Raw genomic sequence first — 20361 nt, forward strand, 5'->3', positions numbered from 1 at the left:
CTCTTCTTCTCTGTGTGTTCATTACAAGATCACACAACATGGGAAGTAAATAATAAAATACTGTGAAACCTGTTTGAAGCAACCACTCAGAGGATTGCCTGTTGTAGACGGGCCTTGGTACAAGTTTCACTGTAATGGAAAGAAGCTGACCTTTTACTGTACCACTTCTCCAGCAAGACAACATAACTAAATAGAATGTTTGTACTGTTGTGTTGAAATTGCATATTTCCTATACAGCCTTAAATAAACCTGCAAAATTCTGCATGTTGGGGGATCATGGAATGAAAGATCCAGTTGTACATACAGGGGGCAGACTTCAGGTTTATGATTCTTCTGCAGTTAAAATTTCAACCTTTATATTGCAATTAATGTAAAACGAATATATGTCTGTATATTGCTTTCCTCTAAAGCTGTCTGACTGCTTTCAATTTAGGCCTCTCAGAAGAAAACCATCATTATTAAAAAAAACATGTGACAGACACCTTAGCCAGAATGCCATTTAAACTGAACTCTCAAATTGTTACAGTGAAATTCTGTGAATTGGTTTTGGGACACTGTATATCCTAACATAGGTTTAGAAATATATTCTAATAAATAAATTAAAGCCCGAATGCTTTCTTGCACTGAGATACCCTCAGCACAGAAGTGAGGGGATGTGGCATATTTACACAAACACTTAGTTTGGAGCAAGCTGGGGTGAAAATCTACCTTGCATTAGCGTGCCGTGTTCTACGTGTCTGTGTTTGCCTTGCTGCTGCATGCTAAAAGTTCCCCAGTGTGCATTGATCTACTTCCATTTCAAAGCAAGGTAGATCAAACCACACTGGCCAACTTTCGATGCACATTAGCAGGGCCCATACAGACACTTCAGGCTCGTCTATGCTGCCTTGCAGTTCAGACTATGGGGATGTGAATAAATAGTGAGCATTAAAGTGCTGCGCTGTAGCTCCGCTGTGTGGACACTGCAGGTGCAAACTAAAAGTTCCTAGTTCATGTTAACATAGTTCTTGTCAAACTGGTCTACATTAATGCGAACTAGAAACCCTTTAGTTTGCTCCCACAGCATCCACATAGGGGAGTTATAGTGCAGCACTGTTCGCATTGCTATTCGTATCCTCATCGCCCAAACTGAGGGCCAGTGTGGACATAGCCCTACAGTTTGGGTAGTGCAAGGTAGGTTTACATCTACAGTTGCCGCAAACTGAGGCTACATCTACACTAAGGCGGGCAGGGGGGGTCGATTTAAGATACGCAAATTCAGCTATGTGAATAGCGTAGCTGAATTCGACGTATCTGATCTGACTTACCCCGCTCTGAGGACGGCGGCAAATGGACCGCCACGGCTCTCCCGTCGACGGCGCTTACTCCTACCTGGGCTGGTGGAGTACGCGCATCAATTCGGGGATCGATTTTCACGTCCCGACGAGACGCAATAAATCGATCCCCGAGAGATCGATTTTCTACCGCCGATCCGGGCGGGTAGTGAAGACCAGCCCTAAGTGTTCCTAGAGGCTAGCAATCAGAGGGCTAGTTAGAGGCCCCTGATTCTCTGAGCCCATCTGCCCCAGTTCCGTTGTATGATAGAGTAGCTTAGTATCTGCTCTAATATACACCAACTGGAATGGTCCCCAGAGATTATGCAAGTAGAGGATTGCTGGTTCTGTGACAGCTGAGAACTCCCCCAGGCTGTGGGAATGATCAGCTGACAAGATCCGGCTGCTTTTCCAGCCCTGTTATGCATTGTTATGCAGGAGATATTTTTAGGGTGCTAATTGTCATAGTATAATCTGCACCACCTTGATATTTTTAGAACAGCAGATATCGAAGATATGGGATGTATTTGGGCATAGATTTAAAAGTATCTGGATCATTTAGAATGTCTTCTTTCAATGAGAAATGTACGTGTAACGTTAAAACTTCTGGAATAGACTTCAACACTAGGTCAGGACACTTTTTCAGTGAAAGTAAAATGTCTCAATATACTTTAAATTCAAGACAGATTTAAGTGGTTCTTTGACTTCTTTCTTAAGCTTCTTAGGGTTTGTGACATTTTTAGGTTCTTGGTATACATTATAAGTCCCCATTTTCAGAGCTTGGTAACCAAAGAAAAAATATTGTCCGCTCTCAAACTTTGTTTTTGATGACTGGCTGTTGGAAGAATTTGTTCCTCTGATATAAATGGTAGATTCATTGCTTTTCTTTGAGGAAAGTAGTGTTGTGGGGTTTTTTTTTTTTTTTTTTTTTCTGTTCTTGATAAATTGTGGATTAAAGGAAAAATGCAGTTGTAATAAATAAATGGCTTTTTTGTTTTTAAATGAGACGTTTAAGCCTGATGCTTGCCTGAAGTTAAAAGGGAACTAATTAGGTATAATGTAATACTGTATACATAACCACTTTTGTTGGCTTCTAATAGATCTGAGGTTTAACTTTATTAAAGTCAATGGAAGAATTTCAATTAATCTGATTTTAAAAATATAATGGTTACCTTGATTCATTTAGGTTCCTGCTGTGTCTGGATTTTAGCAAGGGTCAGATGGGAACATGAGAGGATTAGGGGATAGCTTGTTCCTACCTACAGTTGGGAGGATCAGGCAGAGAAAAACACCACAGAGTTATTCTTGTAACTTGAGAAATTCTCCCTCACAGGTAAAGAAAAAAGCAAATAGGATGTATAGTAATAAAGATACAGTCAATGAATATAAGCAAGGTATTGTTTACAATCACATAACAGAAAAAGTCCATCTAAATATAGAGTACATAATCCTCCCACAACTGCTCTGTGCTATCTGTTATTTGCACACCTCCACACCAAATGTGGTTGCGTTTCAGTGGTGTGTATGTATATATAGTTCAAAGTGTTGTGGTATGTTTTTTCAATGAAAAATAATTGTATGCATGTAAAATAGGTAGTTTTAGTTATACAATCTGTGTGTAGTTTTTATAGAGCACAATTTATCTTTACTTACGTATTTCCTTATTTATTCGCATATTATCTCATCACCATAGGCTTGTGATTTGCTTCTGGTTTTTGTTTTTCTATAAACACAATGCCATTGATTGATACATAACTGGCTACAAATAATTTAGGGACAAGGTAATTTGGAATTAGAATATCTGTCCTGATTCTGGAAACCTGGCACCTAATATAGATCAATCCCATTAACAGAATAATTCTAACTTGTTTTCTGTTGACTTTAATGTTGGCTGTCACTTACTTTTAAGGTGTGATATATGGTAATACTGTTTCACACTTTTGTGTCATTAATTTCAAAATGCTGATTGATTTGCCTTGCTCTATTTAAGAATGTTCTACTTTTTTAATCTTCTAAAGATTTAATTTCTGTAGCCAGATTAAATTGATGGAGTACAGCTTCTTTTCCAGCATTTGTTTCATATTTAATCTGCTACAGTTTTCACTGTGCTAATGCACTAATAGTAATAAAACTCTTCAAAACTAGATTGTAACTCAGACACTTCTCACAAATACATATTTTTCTACATCCTCCTAAAACTGGTACTAAACAGAATTAAAAGTTAAATCCAGTCAAGTTTCAGGGTTCTCTGGGTGGGAAACATTGTGGTAGGAAATATGACTCATAAGGACATCATAATTAATGAAATGGAGTTAATGGTGGCTATGCTAAAACAGCATGTCTGTTGCTTCCCATCTCATTTTTTATTTAGCTGTGCATGCCTTACTACCTTCTGATTAGTCTAGAGTGTTCTGCAGCCAAAAATCTTGGCTATTAAAGTGTTTAAAATAGTAAGCTAGTCAATGTTTCAACTGCCTAAAACAGAAGGGTGGGGACTCATTCTATATTTCCCTAATTTTTTTTTCCTCCAGGCTTTTTGCTTTCAGGGCCTTGGATGTTACCTACTGGTAGTTCTGCTTGACAGCTCACATAATGCAGATGAAAAGAACATGCTCATTCAGTACTCTTCATCTGCCTGGAAAACTGGATGAGAATCTCACTCCCACTTCAGCCCCTTTTACACAGGGTAAAGGGGCCAGAGCAGCATAAAGAAACTCTAAAAGCTGCAGACCTGGCCTGGGGAGAATTCCTTGGTTCAGAAATTGAAGCAGACAGCCACACGCTGTTCTCTGGAGACTCTTTTTGCAAGGACAGGCTCTGAGGGTGCAACTGAGGGTTGGAAGGCTGTGTTGGGGTTAGGATCACAGCAGATAGTACTGTAGAGATCCTGGGGAGGCTGCCATAACTTAGACACTCTAAATCAGGGGTTCTCAAACTGGGGGTCATGACCCCTCAAGGGGTCATGAGGTTATTACATGGGAGGTTGCGAGCCATCAGCCTCCATCCCCAAGCCCTGCTTTTCCTCCAACATTTATAATAGAGTTAAATATAAAAAATGTGTTTTTAATTTATATGAGGGGTGTCACACTCAGAAGCTTGCTGTGTGAAAGGGGTCACCAATGCAAAATTTTGAGAACCACTGCGCTAAATGATGTTGGGGGATTCTCCATAGCTGCTCTGGATAGCCCCAAACCAGTAGGGTGTAAGATTGGTTTAAAGCCACCTGAACCTCTACCTCTGGGTTGTAAGTTCTGTGTTGTGCCTCTAAGATGCATAGTTCAGAATCTCACTTCTTTTCTTTAATGTCTGTCTGGACCATAAGGCAATCAAGATGCTAAGAACAAGTTTCACTTGGTCCTGTGCACGGATATGCAAAACTTTGCTATTTCAGTAACAATTTTAGAACCTTTCTTTTGGTACTAGCTTTGAATCATCCGTTAGCATCTTAATAGTATGTTGACGTCAAGCATTTTAAATTATAAACATAGATTTACATCCGCCATTAGTGAAAATTATAACTTCGGGTTGGGATACTTTTGTATTCGGTGTCCATGAATCTATTGGCAGGGAACATATATACAGTAGTCGAAATAGTGTTTGGGAGGGTTGGGAGCGAGAATACAGGTATTGCATAGTTGTGTTATGACATTTCAACTTGTGAGATTGATTACTCAGCATTTTACAACTTGTGAATGGTTTATGGTGGATCATACTTATTTAGTGAAATATAGCATATATCATGCTGTCCACTACAAAGGATAGTGAATGTGGAATAATGTGTTACCAGCTTTTAAAATGTAAAACAAGCGGGACACAATACTTAGTGTTTGGGCTCTGTTGACTGACTGGAAATGGAATTGCACTCTTTTGTTTTTATGGTTAATGGGTTAAAATAGTGTTTGTAGGTTGCTTGAGAAGGAGTTATCTTTGAGATATGAGTTTTGAAATGATTTCCACTCCAGCTGATGGATGGCATAGTGGAACCACATACCTAATAGCAGAAAAGTTAAGGGCTCAATCCTCCTTTCGTTGAATTGAATAGTAACAGGACTGGGCCTTTATTGCACAGTTTAGGTCTAGTTGAATGGGGCTGAATCAATTTGCAAAGTTTTGGAGAATTAATTTTTAATTACAAAGAGGGCAGAGATGAGTGTTGCTGTTAAATAGTAGCTTTATTTTTCTGAACTTGCAAAACAGCAGGTAAATATGACAGTTTTTAATGTTTGAGTGGTAAGTTACATTGATGGCCAGCATTTTTCTGGGCTTGTGCTTTATTTTCACAATTGATTTATTTATAACTGTAATTCAGACCTGAAGGAGAGTGAACGACAGTTTTCCAAAATAGCCTTATGAAAAAGTTATGGCAGGGCAGTTTCAGAACACACATCATTTCAAAATATGCAATAACAGCTGAAAAATCACCCACATACATTCTATATATATATTTTTCCTGAGTTTAGCATTGGCTTTTATTGCAATGGTTTTCAAGTTTACCTTTTATTAAGTTGGCTGTCAGTCAGCCCCAATCTGTCTTGAATTCGCTGTTTTTTATATAAATGTCTCCCAATTTGTATCAGAGCTGTTTATTTCCTCTCCCTGGATGTATGACTTTATGAATACTGAATAGCCCCTGGTTGCAAGCAATTAATTGTTCTAATATCTCAATATTATTTTGTTTCTGTCTTCCTGTGATACCTATATCTCTAGCCTGTTGTCAACAAATCTGATCATGTTGATAGCAGTTTAACAAAATATTTTAAAATCTGGGAAGGGAGAACTCTATATCCAACTTTAAAGCTAGGTAGCCAGCATGATTAAAAACAACCATGACTTACAAGTACAAGTAAAGTAACTAACCCTAGAAGATTAGAGGAAGAGACTCTTTGTTCTCCAAATTGCAAACCATTATCTTTTAAAGTAAATGAAATATTCTAGTTTAATTATTGCTTGCCTTGTTCTTAAGAAGCTGTGGTTGATTTTGCTTCTGTAGTTGCAAGAGCTGGATGTGCAATAATCACAATCTTTTCATTTTATTTTTAAAATGTTTCTGGCAGTCTTTAAGCGCTGGATATTTTTCACTCCTTAATGTAACAATTTTTTCATCTTGTTTAGACTTTCTCTTTCAGGTTATGCTAAGTGTTTTTTCAACATAGCTATTAAAGGGATCAAAGAAATTTATCAAAATGAACTACTGTCTGCTTTTGTATTTATAAATGCATGAGGAAATTATTAATTGGGTGTGACTTTTAGGAATTAGGGCTCATTGGAGAGAAAGAAAGGGAAATAGACTTTTGGCTCTCCGAGTCTGTGATTTCCTTGTTACCAGTTTTTAATTATTTTTTTCAGGTACATGCGGGGTCGTTTAACATACGATCAAATTAATGGAGTTGTTCAAGATTTGAATAAAGCAGTGGTTAGCAAATATAAGATCTTACATCAGCCAATGAAATCTATGAGCTCTGCTGTCAGAAATCTCTACCACAGATTCCTGGAAGAAGAAACCAAGGATACTAAAGGTATTATTTTTTTAATTGATGCATGTATTTATAAAACTTTCATTCTTCTTCGAGTGCTTGCTCATATCCATTGTATGCTAGGTATGTGCATGCCACGTGCACAGTTGCCAGAGATTTTTCCCTTAGTGGTATCTGTAGTACTGGCTCAGCGGTATGAGGGGTGCCGCCAGCTCCACACCCTCTCAGTTCCTTCTTACTGCCTGTAACAGTTGCTTGGCGATCACGTCAGCCAGAAGGGTCTCTGAGATCAAAGTCCTGACATCAGAACCCCCTTATATGGTGTTCTTGAAGGACCAGGTCCAGCTGCGCCCTCATCCGACCTTCCTATCAAAGGTGGTGGTGTAATTCCCCCAAAACCAGGACATTTTTCTGCCTGTATTCTTTCCAAAACCTCACAAGACCGCTGAGGAACATCAGCTCCATACGTTGGATGTTAGGTGGGCCCTGGCCTTCTATATCGAAAGGACTACACTCTTTCAACAAGTCTACTCAACTTTTTGTGGCAGTGGCGGAAAGGATGAAAGGGCTGCCGGTGTCATCCTAAAGAATCTTGTTCTGGATAACCGCATGTATCTGGGCTTGCTACGAGCAGGCAAAGATTCTGCTTCCAGCCATTGTGACTGCTCATTCCACGAGAGCTCAGGCTTCATCAGCAGCGTTCCTCGTGCAAATACCAATCCAGGACATCTGCAGAGCCACAACCTGGTCATTGGTTCATACCTTTGCATCCCACTACGCCATCACCCAGCAAGCCCATGACAATGCCAGTTTCAGAAGAGCGGTGTTGCAGTCAGCACGTCCATTAATTCTAAGCCTGCCTTCGATGGTGCTGCTTGTGAGTCACCTAGCATGGAATGGACATGAGCAAGCACTCGAAGAAGAAAAAACGGTTACTAATTTTTTGTAACTGTTGTTCTTTGAGATGTGTTGCTCCTGCTCATTCCATGACCCTCCCTCCTATTCCTCTATCGGAGTTATCGGCAAGAAGGAACCAAGAGGGTGCAGAGCTGGCAGGACCCCTTATACCAGTGCATACGTGTATGGCTCCAGGGGGTGTTAGAGCCGGTCCTACGGATACCACTGAGAGAAAAATATCCAGCAGCGGTGCGCACGGTGTGCACACACCTAACATGGAACGGACACGAGCAACACCTCTCAAAGAACAACAGTTATGAAAGATTAGTAACCCGTTTTTTATCAGAGCATCTGGATGTTGTAGCAGAAATGTACAAGAAAAGGGGAAAGGTTTTCTTAAGTGACTAGTGATTTTTGGGTGCCTTCATTTTTTGGTGGTCCAACTTGAAACACCTTAAAGGGGCCTTATTTTCAGAAGGTAGATGCTCATTGGTTCTGATAATTAGGCCCTTCTAAGAATTTTCAGTTTGGGTGCTCCAAAATTGAAGCATTCAAAATCTCTAGTCACTTTTGAGACTCTTGGACATGCTATAAAGCAGTCTCAGATGGTGAGTGTCTAAACTAATAAATTGCAGATATGCCAAGATGGTTAATATTCTGTGCACAGTCACCATACTTGGACTTAGGTCAACTCATCTGACAATGCTCTGTTGGCACCCTCAGGCACTATCCACAGCAGAAGACCAGCAAATCTTACCTTCCTCAATGGGACATGGGTAGAAAGGGGATTTCTCAAATAACTGGGTCCCAGACCATTAAGGACTCTCAATTTGTAATCAGCATATATTACACCCTCCTTATGAGAGGAGATTCCAAGAGCTTGGTTTGTTTTGCCTAATCAAAAGAAGGCTGAGGGGAGGTACGATTGCCCTCTATAAATACATCAGAGGGATAAATACCAGGGAGGGAGAGGAGTTAATTGCCAATGTGGACACAATAACAAATAGATATAAATTGGCCATTAACAAGTTTAGGCTCAAAATTAGGCGAAGGTTTCTAATTATCAGAGGAGTGAAGTTCTGGAACAGCCTTCTAGGCTGGAGAAACAATGGGGACAGAAACCTAACTGGCTTCAAGACTGAGCTTGATAAGTTTGTGGAGGGGATGGTATGATGGGACTGCCTACAATGGGATGAGGCCCATCAGTGACTGCCAGTAACAAAAATCCCCAGTGGCCAGAAATAGGATAGTAGATGGGGAGTGCTCTGAATTACCACAGAGAATTCTTTCCCAGGTATCTGCCTGCTGGGTCTTGCCCATATGATCGGGGTCTAACGGATCGCCATATTTGGGGTCGGGAAGGAATTTCCTCCCAGGTCAGATTGGCAGAGACCCGGGGCCTGGGTCACTTGCAAGTTTAAACTAGTGTAAATGGTGAATTCTTTGTAACTTGAAGTCTTTAAACCATGATTTGAGGACTTAAGTAACTCAGTCAGAGGTTAGGCTCTATTACAGGAGTGGGAGGGTCAGATTCTGTGTGCTGCAATGTGCAGGAAGTCAGACCTAAACCCAGGGTTGTGAGTTCAATCCTTGAGGGGACCATTTAGGGATCTGGGACAAAAATCTGTCTGGGGATTAGTCCTGCTTTGAGCAGGGGATTGGACTAGAATAATTCACTAGATGACCTCCTGAGGTCCCTTCCAACCCTGACATTCTATGACCACGATGGTTCCTTCTGATCTTAAAGTCCATGAGTCTATGAGAATAGGCAGCCAGCATAGAACCAAGTTATCATGATGTGACCAAGGGACCCCTGGGTGTCAATGGGCTGAGGGCACGGTGGATGCATAGAGTTTTACAGGGATCCCCTGCGTCGGATATATGCATAATAATTTACTGAAGGGTGCCATGTAAAGTCCCTACTGAGAGCCCGTAGTCAGAAGTTGTCATAATTGTTGTAAAGTGTATGTACAGATAATTTTTAGTATAGATACATAACTCCTTAATATTATGTTCTTAAGCTCTTGGAGTTAAGGCAGATCACCAGGAGGTGACATACCTTGAAAATGTTCCTTTCAGGCAGGAGGTAACAGACACCTATCTCTTTGTCTGGTCATTTGAGTATTGTGTATTATATGACTCTCACTGTATGCCTATCTGCATACCGAGGCACAGGCAAAATAAGAGATTGTGAAAGCTACAAGAAAAGAAATCTACAAGATGAAACAAACAACAGTTGTGTCCAGTTTATGAGTAAAGACAAAGGGTGGGACTAGTATATCTTGGGGGGAAAGAAACATACTGAATTGTTCACCTAGGAGACAAGCTGACAACATGTCTGTTAATTATTAACCAATCTAAGTTATTAACCAGTCAGGATGCTTTTACTATGTTGTTAACCATTTAAGTTACCAACTTGCACTAAGTTATTACTTTATTTGCTTTGAGAATGATAAATAAATAAAAATATATATGTGTGTATCAATAAATGGCTCTTTTGGGTAACGTTGATTGCTGATTTGGCTCCTGTACCAGTGAGGTCTGAGTATCACTGATTTAGTTAATAAAGTCTGGGCTTTAGAATGCATGTTATGATTTTATTTTATATGTAAACAAATGGTTGTTTCCAATACTTCTGCTTGCTATTAGAATCATAAAAATGTAGGACTAGAAGGGATCTTGATAGGTCATCTAGTCCAGTCCCCTGCACTGAGAAAGGGCTAAGTATTATCTAGATCATTCCTGACAGGTGTTTGTCAAAATCTGCAATGATGGAGATTCTGCAGCCTCCCTAGATAATTTGTTCCAGTGCTCATATATCCTTACAGTTAGGAAGTTTTTTTTCCTAATGTCTAACCTAAAACTCCCTTGCTGCAGTTTAGGCCCATTGCTTCTTGTTCTGTTCTCTACTTATACCTGATTTCACTATAAACCTATCTAAGTTCTGTGGGTTAAGTGAGGTGGTGATCTGAGGTGTAACTGGTAAACTAGGGTCTTTGGAAGCAGCAAATCTGTGTCGAGAAACCAGGGGCTGGATGCTCCAGGGAGATGCTCAGAGGGCTTGGTGGTTGGAATGTGCCAATCACTAACCTGTAGAGTGACAGCAGGGCCTGCGAGGCCTAGAGGGGAGTGCTTGTGTTGTCTGGGTAGCCAGTGAAGTTGAGGAGCTGACCTCCTGGCAGTCACAGAAAAGGGCTTTTTTCTGCTAAAGGCAGGTGGTAGTGAGGTGCATCACAGCTGTGGGTACTTATGGGAAGTGTCACACGTCGTCCTAGCAGCCCCTCAAGTCTTTACCAGCAGAATCTCCAGAGTCCTCAATAATCTATCTGGAGGTGACAAAGGTATAGATGGCAGTAGTGAAGTCTGCTTCTGAGGAGACCGAGCATCATTCACTGGATAACCTTAAATGAAAACAGGCCCTACTAGTCACTGCAGATACAGTATCTGGGCGTCCAGAAATGGACAAGGATCGAATGTTTGCTGCAGTGCCTATCAGCAGTGACTCAGACACATGTATTGTTTGGTTATTTTGTTTTTTAAAAATACCTAATCAAACAATAGACCTTCAGTCCCAACATGCTGTGCAGTAGATTTTGCTGAGTAACCATGTAATCTCTTTGCTTTAACCCTTGACCTGTCTTACTCCTTTGTTGCACCATGACATAAATTTAGCCCAATCTGGCAAATACATTCAGCACCCATGTAGTTGTAGTTGCAGAATTGGGGCCTTAGACTGTAAACTCTTCTGATTAGGCCACATAATCCTATTTGTATTTGCACTGCCTGGTGGACTTCTTTATCCAGCAATATCTAGAAGTATTATTTAGGATAAAGGATTTGTGGTCTGGCTGGATAGTTTCACATTTCAATTTCCCCATAAAAAGCTTCCAGTGCAAACAGGTATAGCAACAGATATTCTTCATCTTCATGTTGTGCTAAAGAAATAAACTGTCTTGCTGGATACTGCAGTTTTAATTTAGAATTTGATGTATAAACTGAATTTGAATATGTGACTATAAATAGCTTTTATGACTAAAGTAACATTATATAAATTCTGGCCTCAATCTGTAAAAAAAACTGATTTAAGACAGAAGTGAGCTTGAACCACAAAACAGATCTGGGTCTGCAGTTGGGGAAAGTCAATGGCTAGAATACAATGGCTATATGGAAGAGGTTGGGCTGTCATGTGAACCTTATAAAATACACCCTTCTGTTCTATTAAGTTCAGTATAGGACTAAAATGAAGCAAAATGTCTGCATAGTTTACAATATGGTCTTAATTGTAGCCACAGATTTTTTAAGATCTATAGCATTGTGCATCTCTAGTTCAGTGTTTGACAAATCATTTCAAACAGCAGCAGCTGTACAGTTTCAGTGACAGAAAATCATGTTTACCTCCAGCATTTAATTTTAGAAAATGGTCAGGAACAGAACTCTTATGACAAAGTATGATGCCAGTGCACCACTTGGGAGCTGCCTGAATGTATATTTCATCACCAAGGTGAAGTGATGGTGGAAAAAGATTGGGGTGTTACATTTTGAAATGTTAAATTAATCCTATAAAATATTTGTTTCCATCTCAATGTGGTATGTTTGTTTTCCAGGTGAATTTTTTATCGTGGAGGCTGATATAAAAGAGTTCACACAACTGAAGGTGGATAAGCGCTTTCACAGCATTCTGAACATCCTCCGGCATTGCCAGAGAGTGCGGGAAGTCCGTGGTGCACGACTCGTCCGTTACGTTATCTGCTAATATGGTTTTGGACTTGATTTTGCCCAGGATGAAGGGCATAAATATTTTGTTAGGCATAGGGATTTGTTTGCCTTCAGAAAGTCGGAAGACACTATACATAGAAATTCCCTACTTTGAATTATTATAAGTCTGCTTTCATGTGCATTCATTCTCCAGGATTAGAAACATCTAACGGTCTTGAAATATTTAAAGTTGTTTTGATTTGAATTGTTGAGTTAGGCTACTGTTGTTTGATTCCGGTGTCTTGTACTGGCCTTTACTCCCATTATAAATAACCAATCCAAGGTAAAAATGAATGTAATTGACACCCCAATGGTTGCAGTGGTTTCATGCGGTTGTCAGGTAGATGTCTTAGCCACTGTACAAGTGGTGGCCTGAAAAACTGCATTCTCAGCAGTGTAATACCGCTTTTTGGTTATAAAATGGAGATTGTCCTGAACAATGGATAATTGTTTGGGGGTATGCATTTCATTTTGTTAATGCATCAAACTGATTTCCATTATTCCACTTTTTGTACAATCTTTTTCTTCTAACCCTAAAATTGTTTTGAGGGTTTCCAAAATGAGCCAGGCATGCAGCTCTGAAGTGGATAAATGCTTCCAAACTTGATGGTGATGGTTCCATAATCTATTGGTTTTTCACATTTCATCAGTCAGATTTCTTCTTCAGTCCAACCCATTTAATCAAAACAAATACTAGAACCATGATAATGTAACTGAAAATTTTGGCTTCTATTTTGAAAATATTTAACACTGAGAGTTCTTATTCTAGACCATTGCTTACCCACTAGCTTCTATATAACCAATCTTAGAATAGATTTTGTTTTTGCAATAAATTCCAATGTTGCAGGCAGTTAAAGATGTTTTTGTTTGACAAAAGTTTTGACAAAGGTTATTTTCCTTCCTTGGGTCTGTACCTGTTATACTAACCAACTAGTCTAAAATAGCATTTTTTGTATGTTGCCACTAATAATGAGATAGTTTAATGAGCGGAAGACCCTGACTGAACCTTGAACTATTGAAAGGTCAATAAAGAAGGCTGGGTAAGTGCTCAATAGGGCTGGATTTGTTTTAGTCTTTTACTGTCTGAGACTCTGATACTGACATGATGAGATCCAAGCTGTAGTCTCCATTCTGCATAATACTTGAATGAATGTTATGTGTGGGTCAACACAAATGCCATAAGTGGAAAGAGTGCACAATCTGAATTTCAGTTTGAGTAGCTGTCAAATGGGTCCATCTGTTGTCTTCTTAAAAGTTTAGTGTACATGAAGTGAACCAGGGAGATCTGGCTTCATAGATCATTGGTTTAATTCTTACTGGTTTTCAAAAGCTTTAATGATTTTCTCTCTGAATTTCTAGTGTCTTCTGAATTTTTGGTAAACTTCAGTCTCTGCACTTGAGAATTTGTAGTGATTGTGACATTATTTGGCTAGCACAGGTGCAACTCCTTGGGTGCTAGCAATGGTGGAAATATTAGTGTAGGCTCGACCTGTTTAGAATAAAACAGGGACTGTTTCTTTCTTCTGTATAGTACTATGTCCACTGGGCCCCAGCACAGGCTATGCTCTCATCTGCTTTACACTGTTCTATGAGCACAAAGCAGCCCTAAACCCAACAGCCTTCTCCCTAGACAATCTCCCCGGTATAGGGATAGTTCTCTAGGTTATCAAAGGGTCACCATAGTGGCTTCTACATCACCCTGACTTGTGACTGCTGGTGTAGGTGGTGCGCCTAAAAAACGGCGCATGGGTAGGCTATTTTGTGCCCTAGATCTGTTGGCAGCTGGTACAGCTTAGAATAGCCTAAAGAAGTCACTTTAGTCCATGCCAGCGGACCCGATAGTGTAATCCTACAAACAGATGGGGTAGTGCCTTAGAAGTAAGCCTATAATCAAAAGGATTTTTTAAAATTTAAATTAATGTTTAACATGTAGTTCCCAGCCCTTAGAAGTCCACCTGCTCTTTAGTTGTTGACCAGAAGCAATGTGCACAGCACTATGCAGAACACAGTCTCTATCCTGGGCCCTACCCTAAGGAGCTTACAGACTAAAACACATCTATGCCAGAGTTACCCTCACAAAGATGGAGGACCACATAGTGGGCACACAGAGGGTTCATAGCTCTGAGTACTGTTCAGAGGGAAGGGAGAAGTGGGGGGACCCAGAGACTTAGGAATTGAAAGTTGAAGGTTGGGGAGGGACTCATAATGGAGTGAGCTGACAGGCCAGCTATGTCTGAAGAGCAGTGCAGGAGAGGGAGGAAGAGCCCTTCATTGCTCTTAGCTTTCAGTAGCACTTTCAGTCTAGGATTGCTAACTCCTTCCTCCCAGCAGTCATTGTGTGCTCTCTTCAGCCTCTCCTACCCTACATCCTGCATGTACCTCTGAGGGGTAGCAGAGGAATAGGTGAGTGGAAGAGCATGCAGTATACCCTTTGTATTCTCAGGAGTGTTTCAGAGGATAGATGAAAAGCTTAATATCCTGAATCTATCATAAAAATAAATCACCTCCATCATACAAGTCCACTGGCTCCCCATTCATTCATGCCTTCTACTTTCAAGATCCCCCTCCATAAACTCACTTCAGCCTATCTGGCAGACTTATATTCTGCCTTCTCCCTCTGCTTGTCTTGGATTGACTTCTCTTCTGTCTTCTTCCCACCAGTCCACATATTGCTGAGAACGCGTGTGTTTGCAGCTGACCACTGATGTGATCCATTTGGAGCTGCTCTGTAACAATTTATGACTACTGTATGTTGACCTGGTTAGTGGGATGTTTACTGTATGAATAGGTTGGTTTAGTTTACAGGGGGCTGTAGACGAAAACAAGGAAGAAAGAAAAAGAATGGCTCAAGATAAGCCGCTTCCCAATAAATACTTGAGTTGTTAAGAGACAACATCAGGGCAGGAAAAATCCCCAGGAACACAGGAGATCAAAAGAACAGGGGCAGGCTTAAAAAGGAATACTTTTTCTCCAGGGGAGGGTTGTTCGGGGAATTTAGGGTCCCGCTTACTGCTTTGTTCCTACTGTTAAAGTAAACAGTAATTTGATTTTAAAAGGTCTGGTCATTCTATTCTCCACTGGTCACGGGTTTTCAAAAGGAAGAACCATTGGTGCTCAAACTCATTCAGACCTGCTTGGTAAGCATGGTTGATCCACAGGATGCTGTAGCCCAGGGCTTCATCTAGGATCAGGTAAATTATGGAATTCCACCCTCAGAGAGATGAAGGCACAAGGCGAAAAAGCTGCGGGGTGCACTTAGAGACCAGAAAGGGGACAGAGGTGCAGCTAGTCCTGTAACCAAGACAACTGGTTTAGCTGGGAGCATACACAAAGATTAACCTCTGTTTCTAAAATAGAGTTGAGCACAGTTTTTTGTCTGTTTGCAGCTTGACCAGGTTCACCATTGATTCAGCTGCACCTGCTGCTGACAACAATAGGTCATTTTTCTTGTCTAGACCAAGTCTGTGACCTATAGCTAGTCTTCTGTTGGTCTCACAAAGAAAGTCTTTTGGGTGGCAGATCTAATGGAGACAATATACAAAATCAAGTTGCATTATCTTTGCCTATTCACATTTCTTAACCTCTTAATATTCCTGCCAAAGTTTGTTCTGAGAGACAAGGTGAGGTGAGATAATGTTTTATTGGACCAGCTTCTGCTAGTGAGAGAGACAAGTTTTCGAGCTTGCACAGAGCTCTTCCGGTAAGAAAGCTCGAAATCTTGTCTCTCTCACCAACAGAAGTTGGTCCAGTAAAAGATATTACTTCACCCATTTGGTCATTAATATACTGACCAGCATGGCTACAACAACACTGCATACAAAGTTTGTTCTGTTCAATCATTGTCGTTTTGGCTACATTAGTATTTGTTTTGAACTGAGTAAGCTTGGTTACCTTGCCATACTAGGTTTTTTCCTATCTCTAATCATTTTAACACTCTTCTTCTGTAATTAACAGGATATTAAAAGTAAGCAGCCTTCATTCTGTTACTCTGGGCTTTTAATTTCCTAAATTATTTTCCCTGAGGCTGATTCTAACAAATTTCCTCATTATTTTAAAATCCCTTTTCTTGACGTTGAGTGCTTCAGTGCTACTGCTTTAGATTACTTTTCTGTTACTGTCTTGAGGAAATATAACCGCTATTTCATAGTCACTTTACTCAATGGCAAAACCATAGTAATGTTCTTCTGTAGGCAGTTTACACTGAATTGCAGGCTGGATCAGGGACACCAATGCATTACACCAATCTTGTCTCTTCACCTTCTCACAATTTCTTGTTTCTACACTTAAATCACTCTTCTTACTGTGTTACAGGGGTAAGTTATCTGGAGTCACTCTTGAAGTACAAACACCCAGCTTTTCTCAGTTTACGTGTATTTACCCCTTTCTTGATTGGTCAGCACTCACCAAATCTTTCCTCTTATTTCCACCCATTTGGCAGCAATATTAAATGTTACAGTGAGAACCTTTGTATAGCAATCCTAGCAGATGGGTGAGATGGCATAGTATAATTCATTGCCCAAAAAATTTCATTAATGCAGACTTAAGGTTGCCTAGTGCTAACTTGTGTTTTTCCAGAATGTCAAGTTCACTGACACTTAGACTTCTGAAAAACAGGAAATAATACAGTTGAGGTAACACAAACTTAAACCCCTGTACTGGGAAACAGAGTTACAATACACACTAGCCCAACTCCACAACCTTACCTCTGTCCTTTTTGAGTGACATCCAACCCACCCTGACTTACTTAATAGCACTTTACCCTTTCATAGAACATGGAGCACTGTGGGGAGAGAACAAAGGGTTAAAACACCCTATACTCTGTTACTAGAGGAATGTTGCTTTCTTGTGGCTGAGCCATACAGAATAAGGTACCTAATTAATGTTTGAGGTTCTCAGATAATGCAATCAATACCTTTTGAAAAGCCTGTAAATAAACTATTCCTGCTGTTAAGAAAGGATTCTTTGAGAAAGCAAAAGACCTAATCCCACTCCTGTGTGAGATTTGATTCCCTGTCTGCCATAAATGGGCATCAAGACAAATTCAGGATCAGAATCTTGCAAAAGCTGAAGGGTGGCTTCTCCCAAATGCGGTGCATAAATGGCTCTCTAATGATCTACCCAGCTTCTTGCTACTATTGGTTTAAAAGAGCACAGACACCCACACTCATGTTTCCGGTGGGCTTTAGTGTTTGTTTTGTTAATAACACAAGCAGACGTCTTAGAACTTTAGAGACAAAGTGAACCAGTCAAACAAGAGAAGAAAAATCCTATTCAGTTTGCCATTCTGTTGCTGGTAAAAATGCCTTTGGCTAAACAGAAGGCTTTGATGGCAGGTGAATGTTGGAAGTTTTCATGTAAGTATTTCATTCAATATGCAACCTCCTGTTAGTTTGGGAGCTTGTGGGGATGTGGCAACTTGCACAGTAGACAGCACCTGTTTGTTTTTGTGCGGACAGTGGGAGGGAATAAAGCGAGTATTTAATTTACATCAACACTGACTATCATAAAGCCCATCTCACTAATACCAATAAATAAATACAGAAACCTATGATAGACTACATGAGGGACCCTAAGAAATGGAAATCCCCACCTTTTCCATTTCCGGGGGGGAGGGATAGCTCAGTGGTTTGAGCATTGGCCTGCTAAACCCAGGGTTGTGAGTTCAATCCTTGAGGGGGCCACTTGGGGATCTGGGGCAAAATCAGTACTTGGTCCTGCTAGTGAAGGCAGGGGGCTGGACTCGATGACCTTTCAAGGTCCCTTCCAGTTCTAGGAGATAGGATATCTCCATTAATTTAAATTCTGGGTTAGGGGTAAAGATTTTTGCTCTCACTTTTAACAAGCAAGTGAACCCTTGAAGTAGAGTCTTTAATGATGCAGAGGGCTTCATGCTATGCAGCTGACTACAGGATTGGCCCTGAGATAACACCTCACGTGGGACTACTTACACCGGTTAGTAAGTGTAAATGTTTGCAGGATCAAGCCTTCAGTTAGCTGGATAAAGGGGCGCAACTACAGTTTTTTCCCTTTATCCCCTCTCCCAGAAGAGGTGTGCATGCTTTTATTTATTTTTTAAACCAAATTACAATACTTCAGCCATAAAAAGATAAATTCTGCCTTGAGGGCCACTTCCAGTTGGCAGCACTCACCCTAACTTTCAAGAATCCCCAGGTTTCCCCAACTATTGATCTTTTTGCTTGGTTTACATGACTTTTTTTGCTAAATTCCCATCACCTATGTAATTTTCACAGGGGATAGCAATGCTGGAAGCTTGGATTATTCATCAGGCTCTTACTGTTTAGAAATACATTGCTCCATCAGTAGGGGATCGCATGGCTTTTGGACTGGTAATGGTATGTAGAGCCTTTTAACTCTAGCTCACCAGTTCAAATCCAGCTCAGGTCAATGGTGACAAAAATTTGCTACTGTTTGGTGGACTATGTGAAACGAGTTTGATAATCTCAGCTCAGCACCCAAAGGACAAGTACCCACATCACAAAATGTGCTTCTAAAATTGACACTATCTGACAATCTTGCTGATGTTCTTGAGAGACTAAGTGTCAGGAATCGGCCTGCAGCAAAGACAGTCTGGAAGCAGGGCCTGCACCAGAGCCAGTCTCTGGGCTACCTAATGAGCATAGCTGGCCTGTAGTAGTCTGCTTGATTGGCTACACTGCCTGATTGGCTGGAAGAGTAAGCAGCTAAGTTCCCTTTAAGCTGCGTGGCCATGCAGCTGCCTATTAAGCCCTGCTCAGGGCTGTGGCAGGGAGAGATGCCTCTCCCCCAGCATGGACCTGCCACGACTGGGAGAGAGGCGCCCCAGCACGGACCTGCTGTGACTGGGAGAGAAGAGCCCCTCCCTCAGCCCAGCCCCACCAAAGCTGCCTCAGCCAGGGAGAGGCACCTCTCCCCTGGCCCTGAGCTGCTGCAGCAAGAGAGGGCTGGGGGGAGTCCTTTGTCCCCACCGCAGCCCCTGGGCAGCCTGCAGCCCAAACCTCTCATCACTGGCCCCAACCCACTGCCCCAGCTCTGAGGTCCCTGCCCCCCCCTGCACCCTGAACCCCTCATCCCTGGCCCCACCCCAGAACCTGCACCCCCAGGCAGAGCCCTCATTCCTATCCCCCAGCCCTGAACCCTGTCCTGCACCCTGAATCCCTCAGCACCACCCCCACCACATGAATTTTGTTATGTGCTCCAATATGAAGTGACGTGTCACACATCACTTCCATATTGGTGCACATAAAAAAATTTATTCCGCACATGGACATAAAAAATGAGAGGGAACACTGGTCACCAGACCTTTTCTTAAGCTCTGCAGCAATTCAGTGGTTCCTCAAAGCGTTCACCCACCATTGTGATAGCTCCTGTGTCTACTTGTTCCTAGCCCTGCTCCTGCCTTAGCTCCAGCCTTACCCCTGCCTTGCCTCATTCCAGGTAACCCAGTCCTGACCCTCAGCTCCAATTCCTGGCTACGTACTCCTGCTCCAACCACTGGGCTAGATCGCCTATGTCCTGGTCACACACTGAGGACTGAATAGCAGAGACTGGAACTTCTATTAATCGTAATAACCAAAAAAAAAAAAAAGCGCCTTCCTATTTTTCCTCTTCTGTTTTCCAGTGTGTCCTATCTTGCCCAGCCTACTTTTTCCACTCTAAGCTCTTTTGGAGCTAAGGCTGCCTGTGCTTTATTTTGCTTGTGCAGTGCTGAGCCGTTAGTGCTGCATAACAAATAGCCTTAATGGCTTCATCGAAAACCTTCCAGATTTAAACCAATGTCTTGATTTCTTCCTCAGTCTGCTGACAGCATCAGAGAGTCACAAGGATACTGAACATATACGGGAATAAGTAATAACTAAAAGTTCAGTAACTATGTAAAAGCCAGATTCTACCCTGGATCTTTATGCAAATCCCCCCCTTGACAT

The 20361-nt window shown here is 41.2% G+C and overlaps 1 protein-coding gene across 3 annotated transcripts in view; it reads left to right on the top strand.

Moving 5' to 3' along the window:
* The window catches only part of SKA1 (spindle and kinetochore associated complex subunit 1), a 40211-nt gene extending 26720 nt beyond the window's left edge, over positions 1 to 13491 (top strand). For all 3 annotated transcript variants that reach the window (XM_034774707.1, XM_034774708.1, XM_034774709.1), the window contains exons 6-7: positions 6660 to 6829; positions 12289 to 13491. In XM_034774707.1, coding sequence (XP_034630598.1) covers positions 6660 to 6829; positions 12289 to 12437 — 319 coding nt within the window. In that variant the 3' untranslated portion in view covers positions 12438 to 13491. The remainder of the gene's footprint in view (positions 1 to 6659; positions 6830 to 12288) is intronic.
* The last annotated feature ends 6870 nt before the right edge of the window (positions 13492 to 20361 follow it).

The sequence above is a fragment of the Trachemys scripta genome, chromosome 6 (genome assembly GCF_013100865.1).
Source record: "Trachemys scripta elegans isolate TJP31775 chromosome 6, CAS_Tse_1.0, whole genome shotgun sequence".
NCBI lineage: Eukaryota > Metazoa > Chordata > Testudines > Emydidae > Trachemys > Trachemys scripta.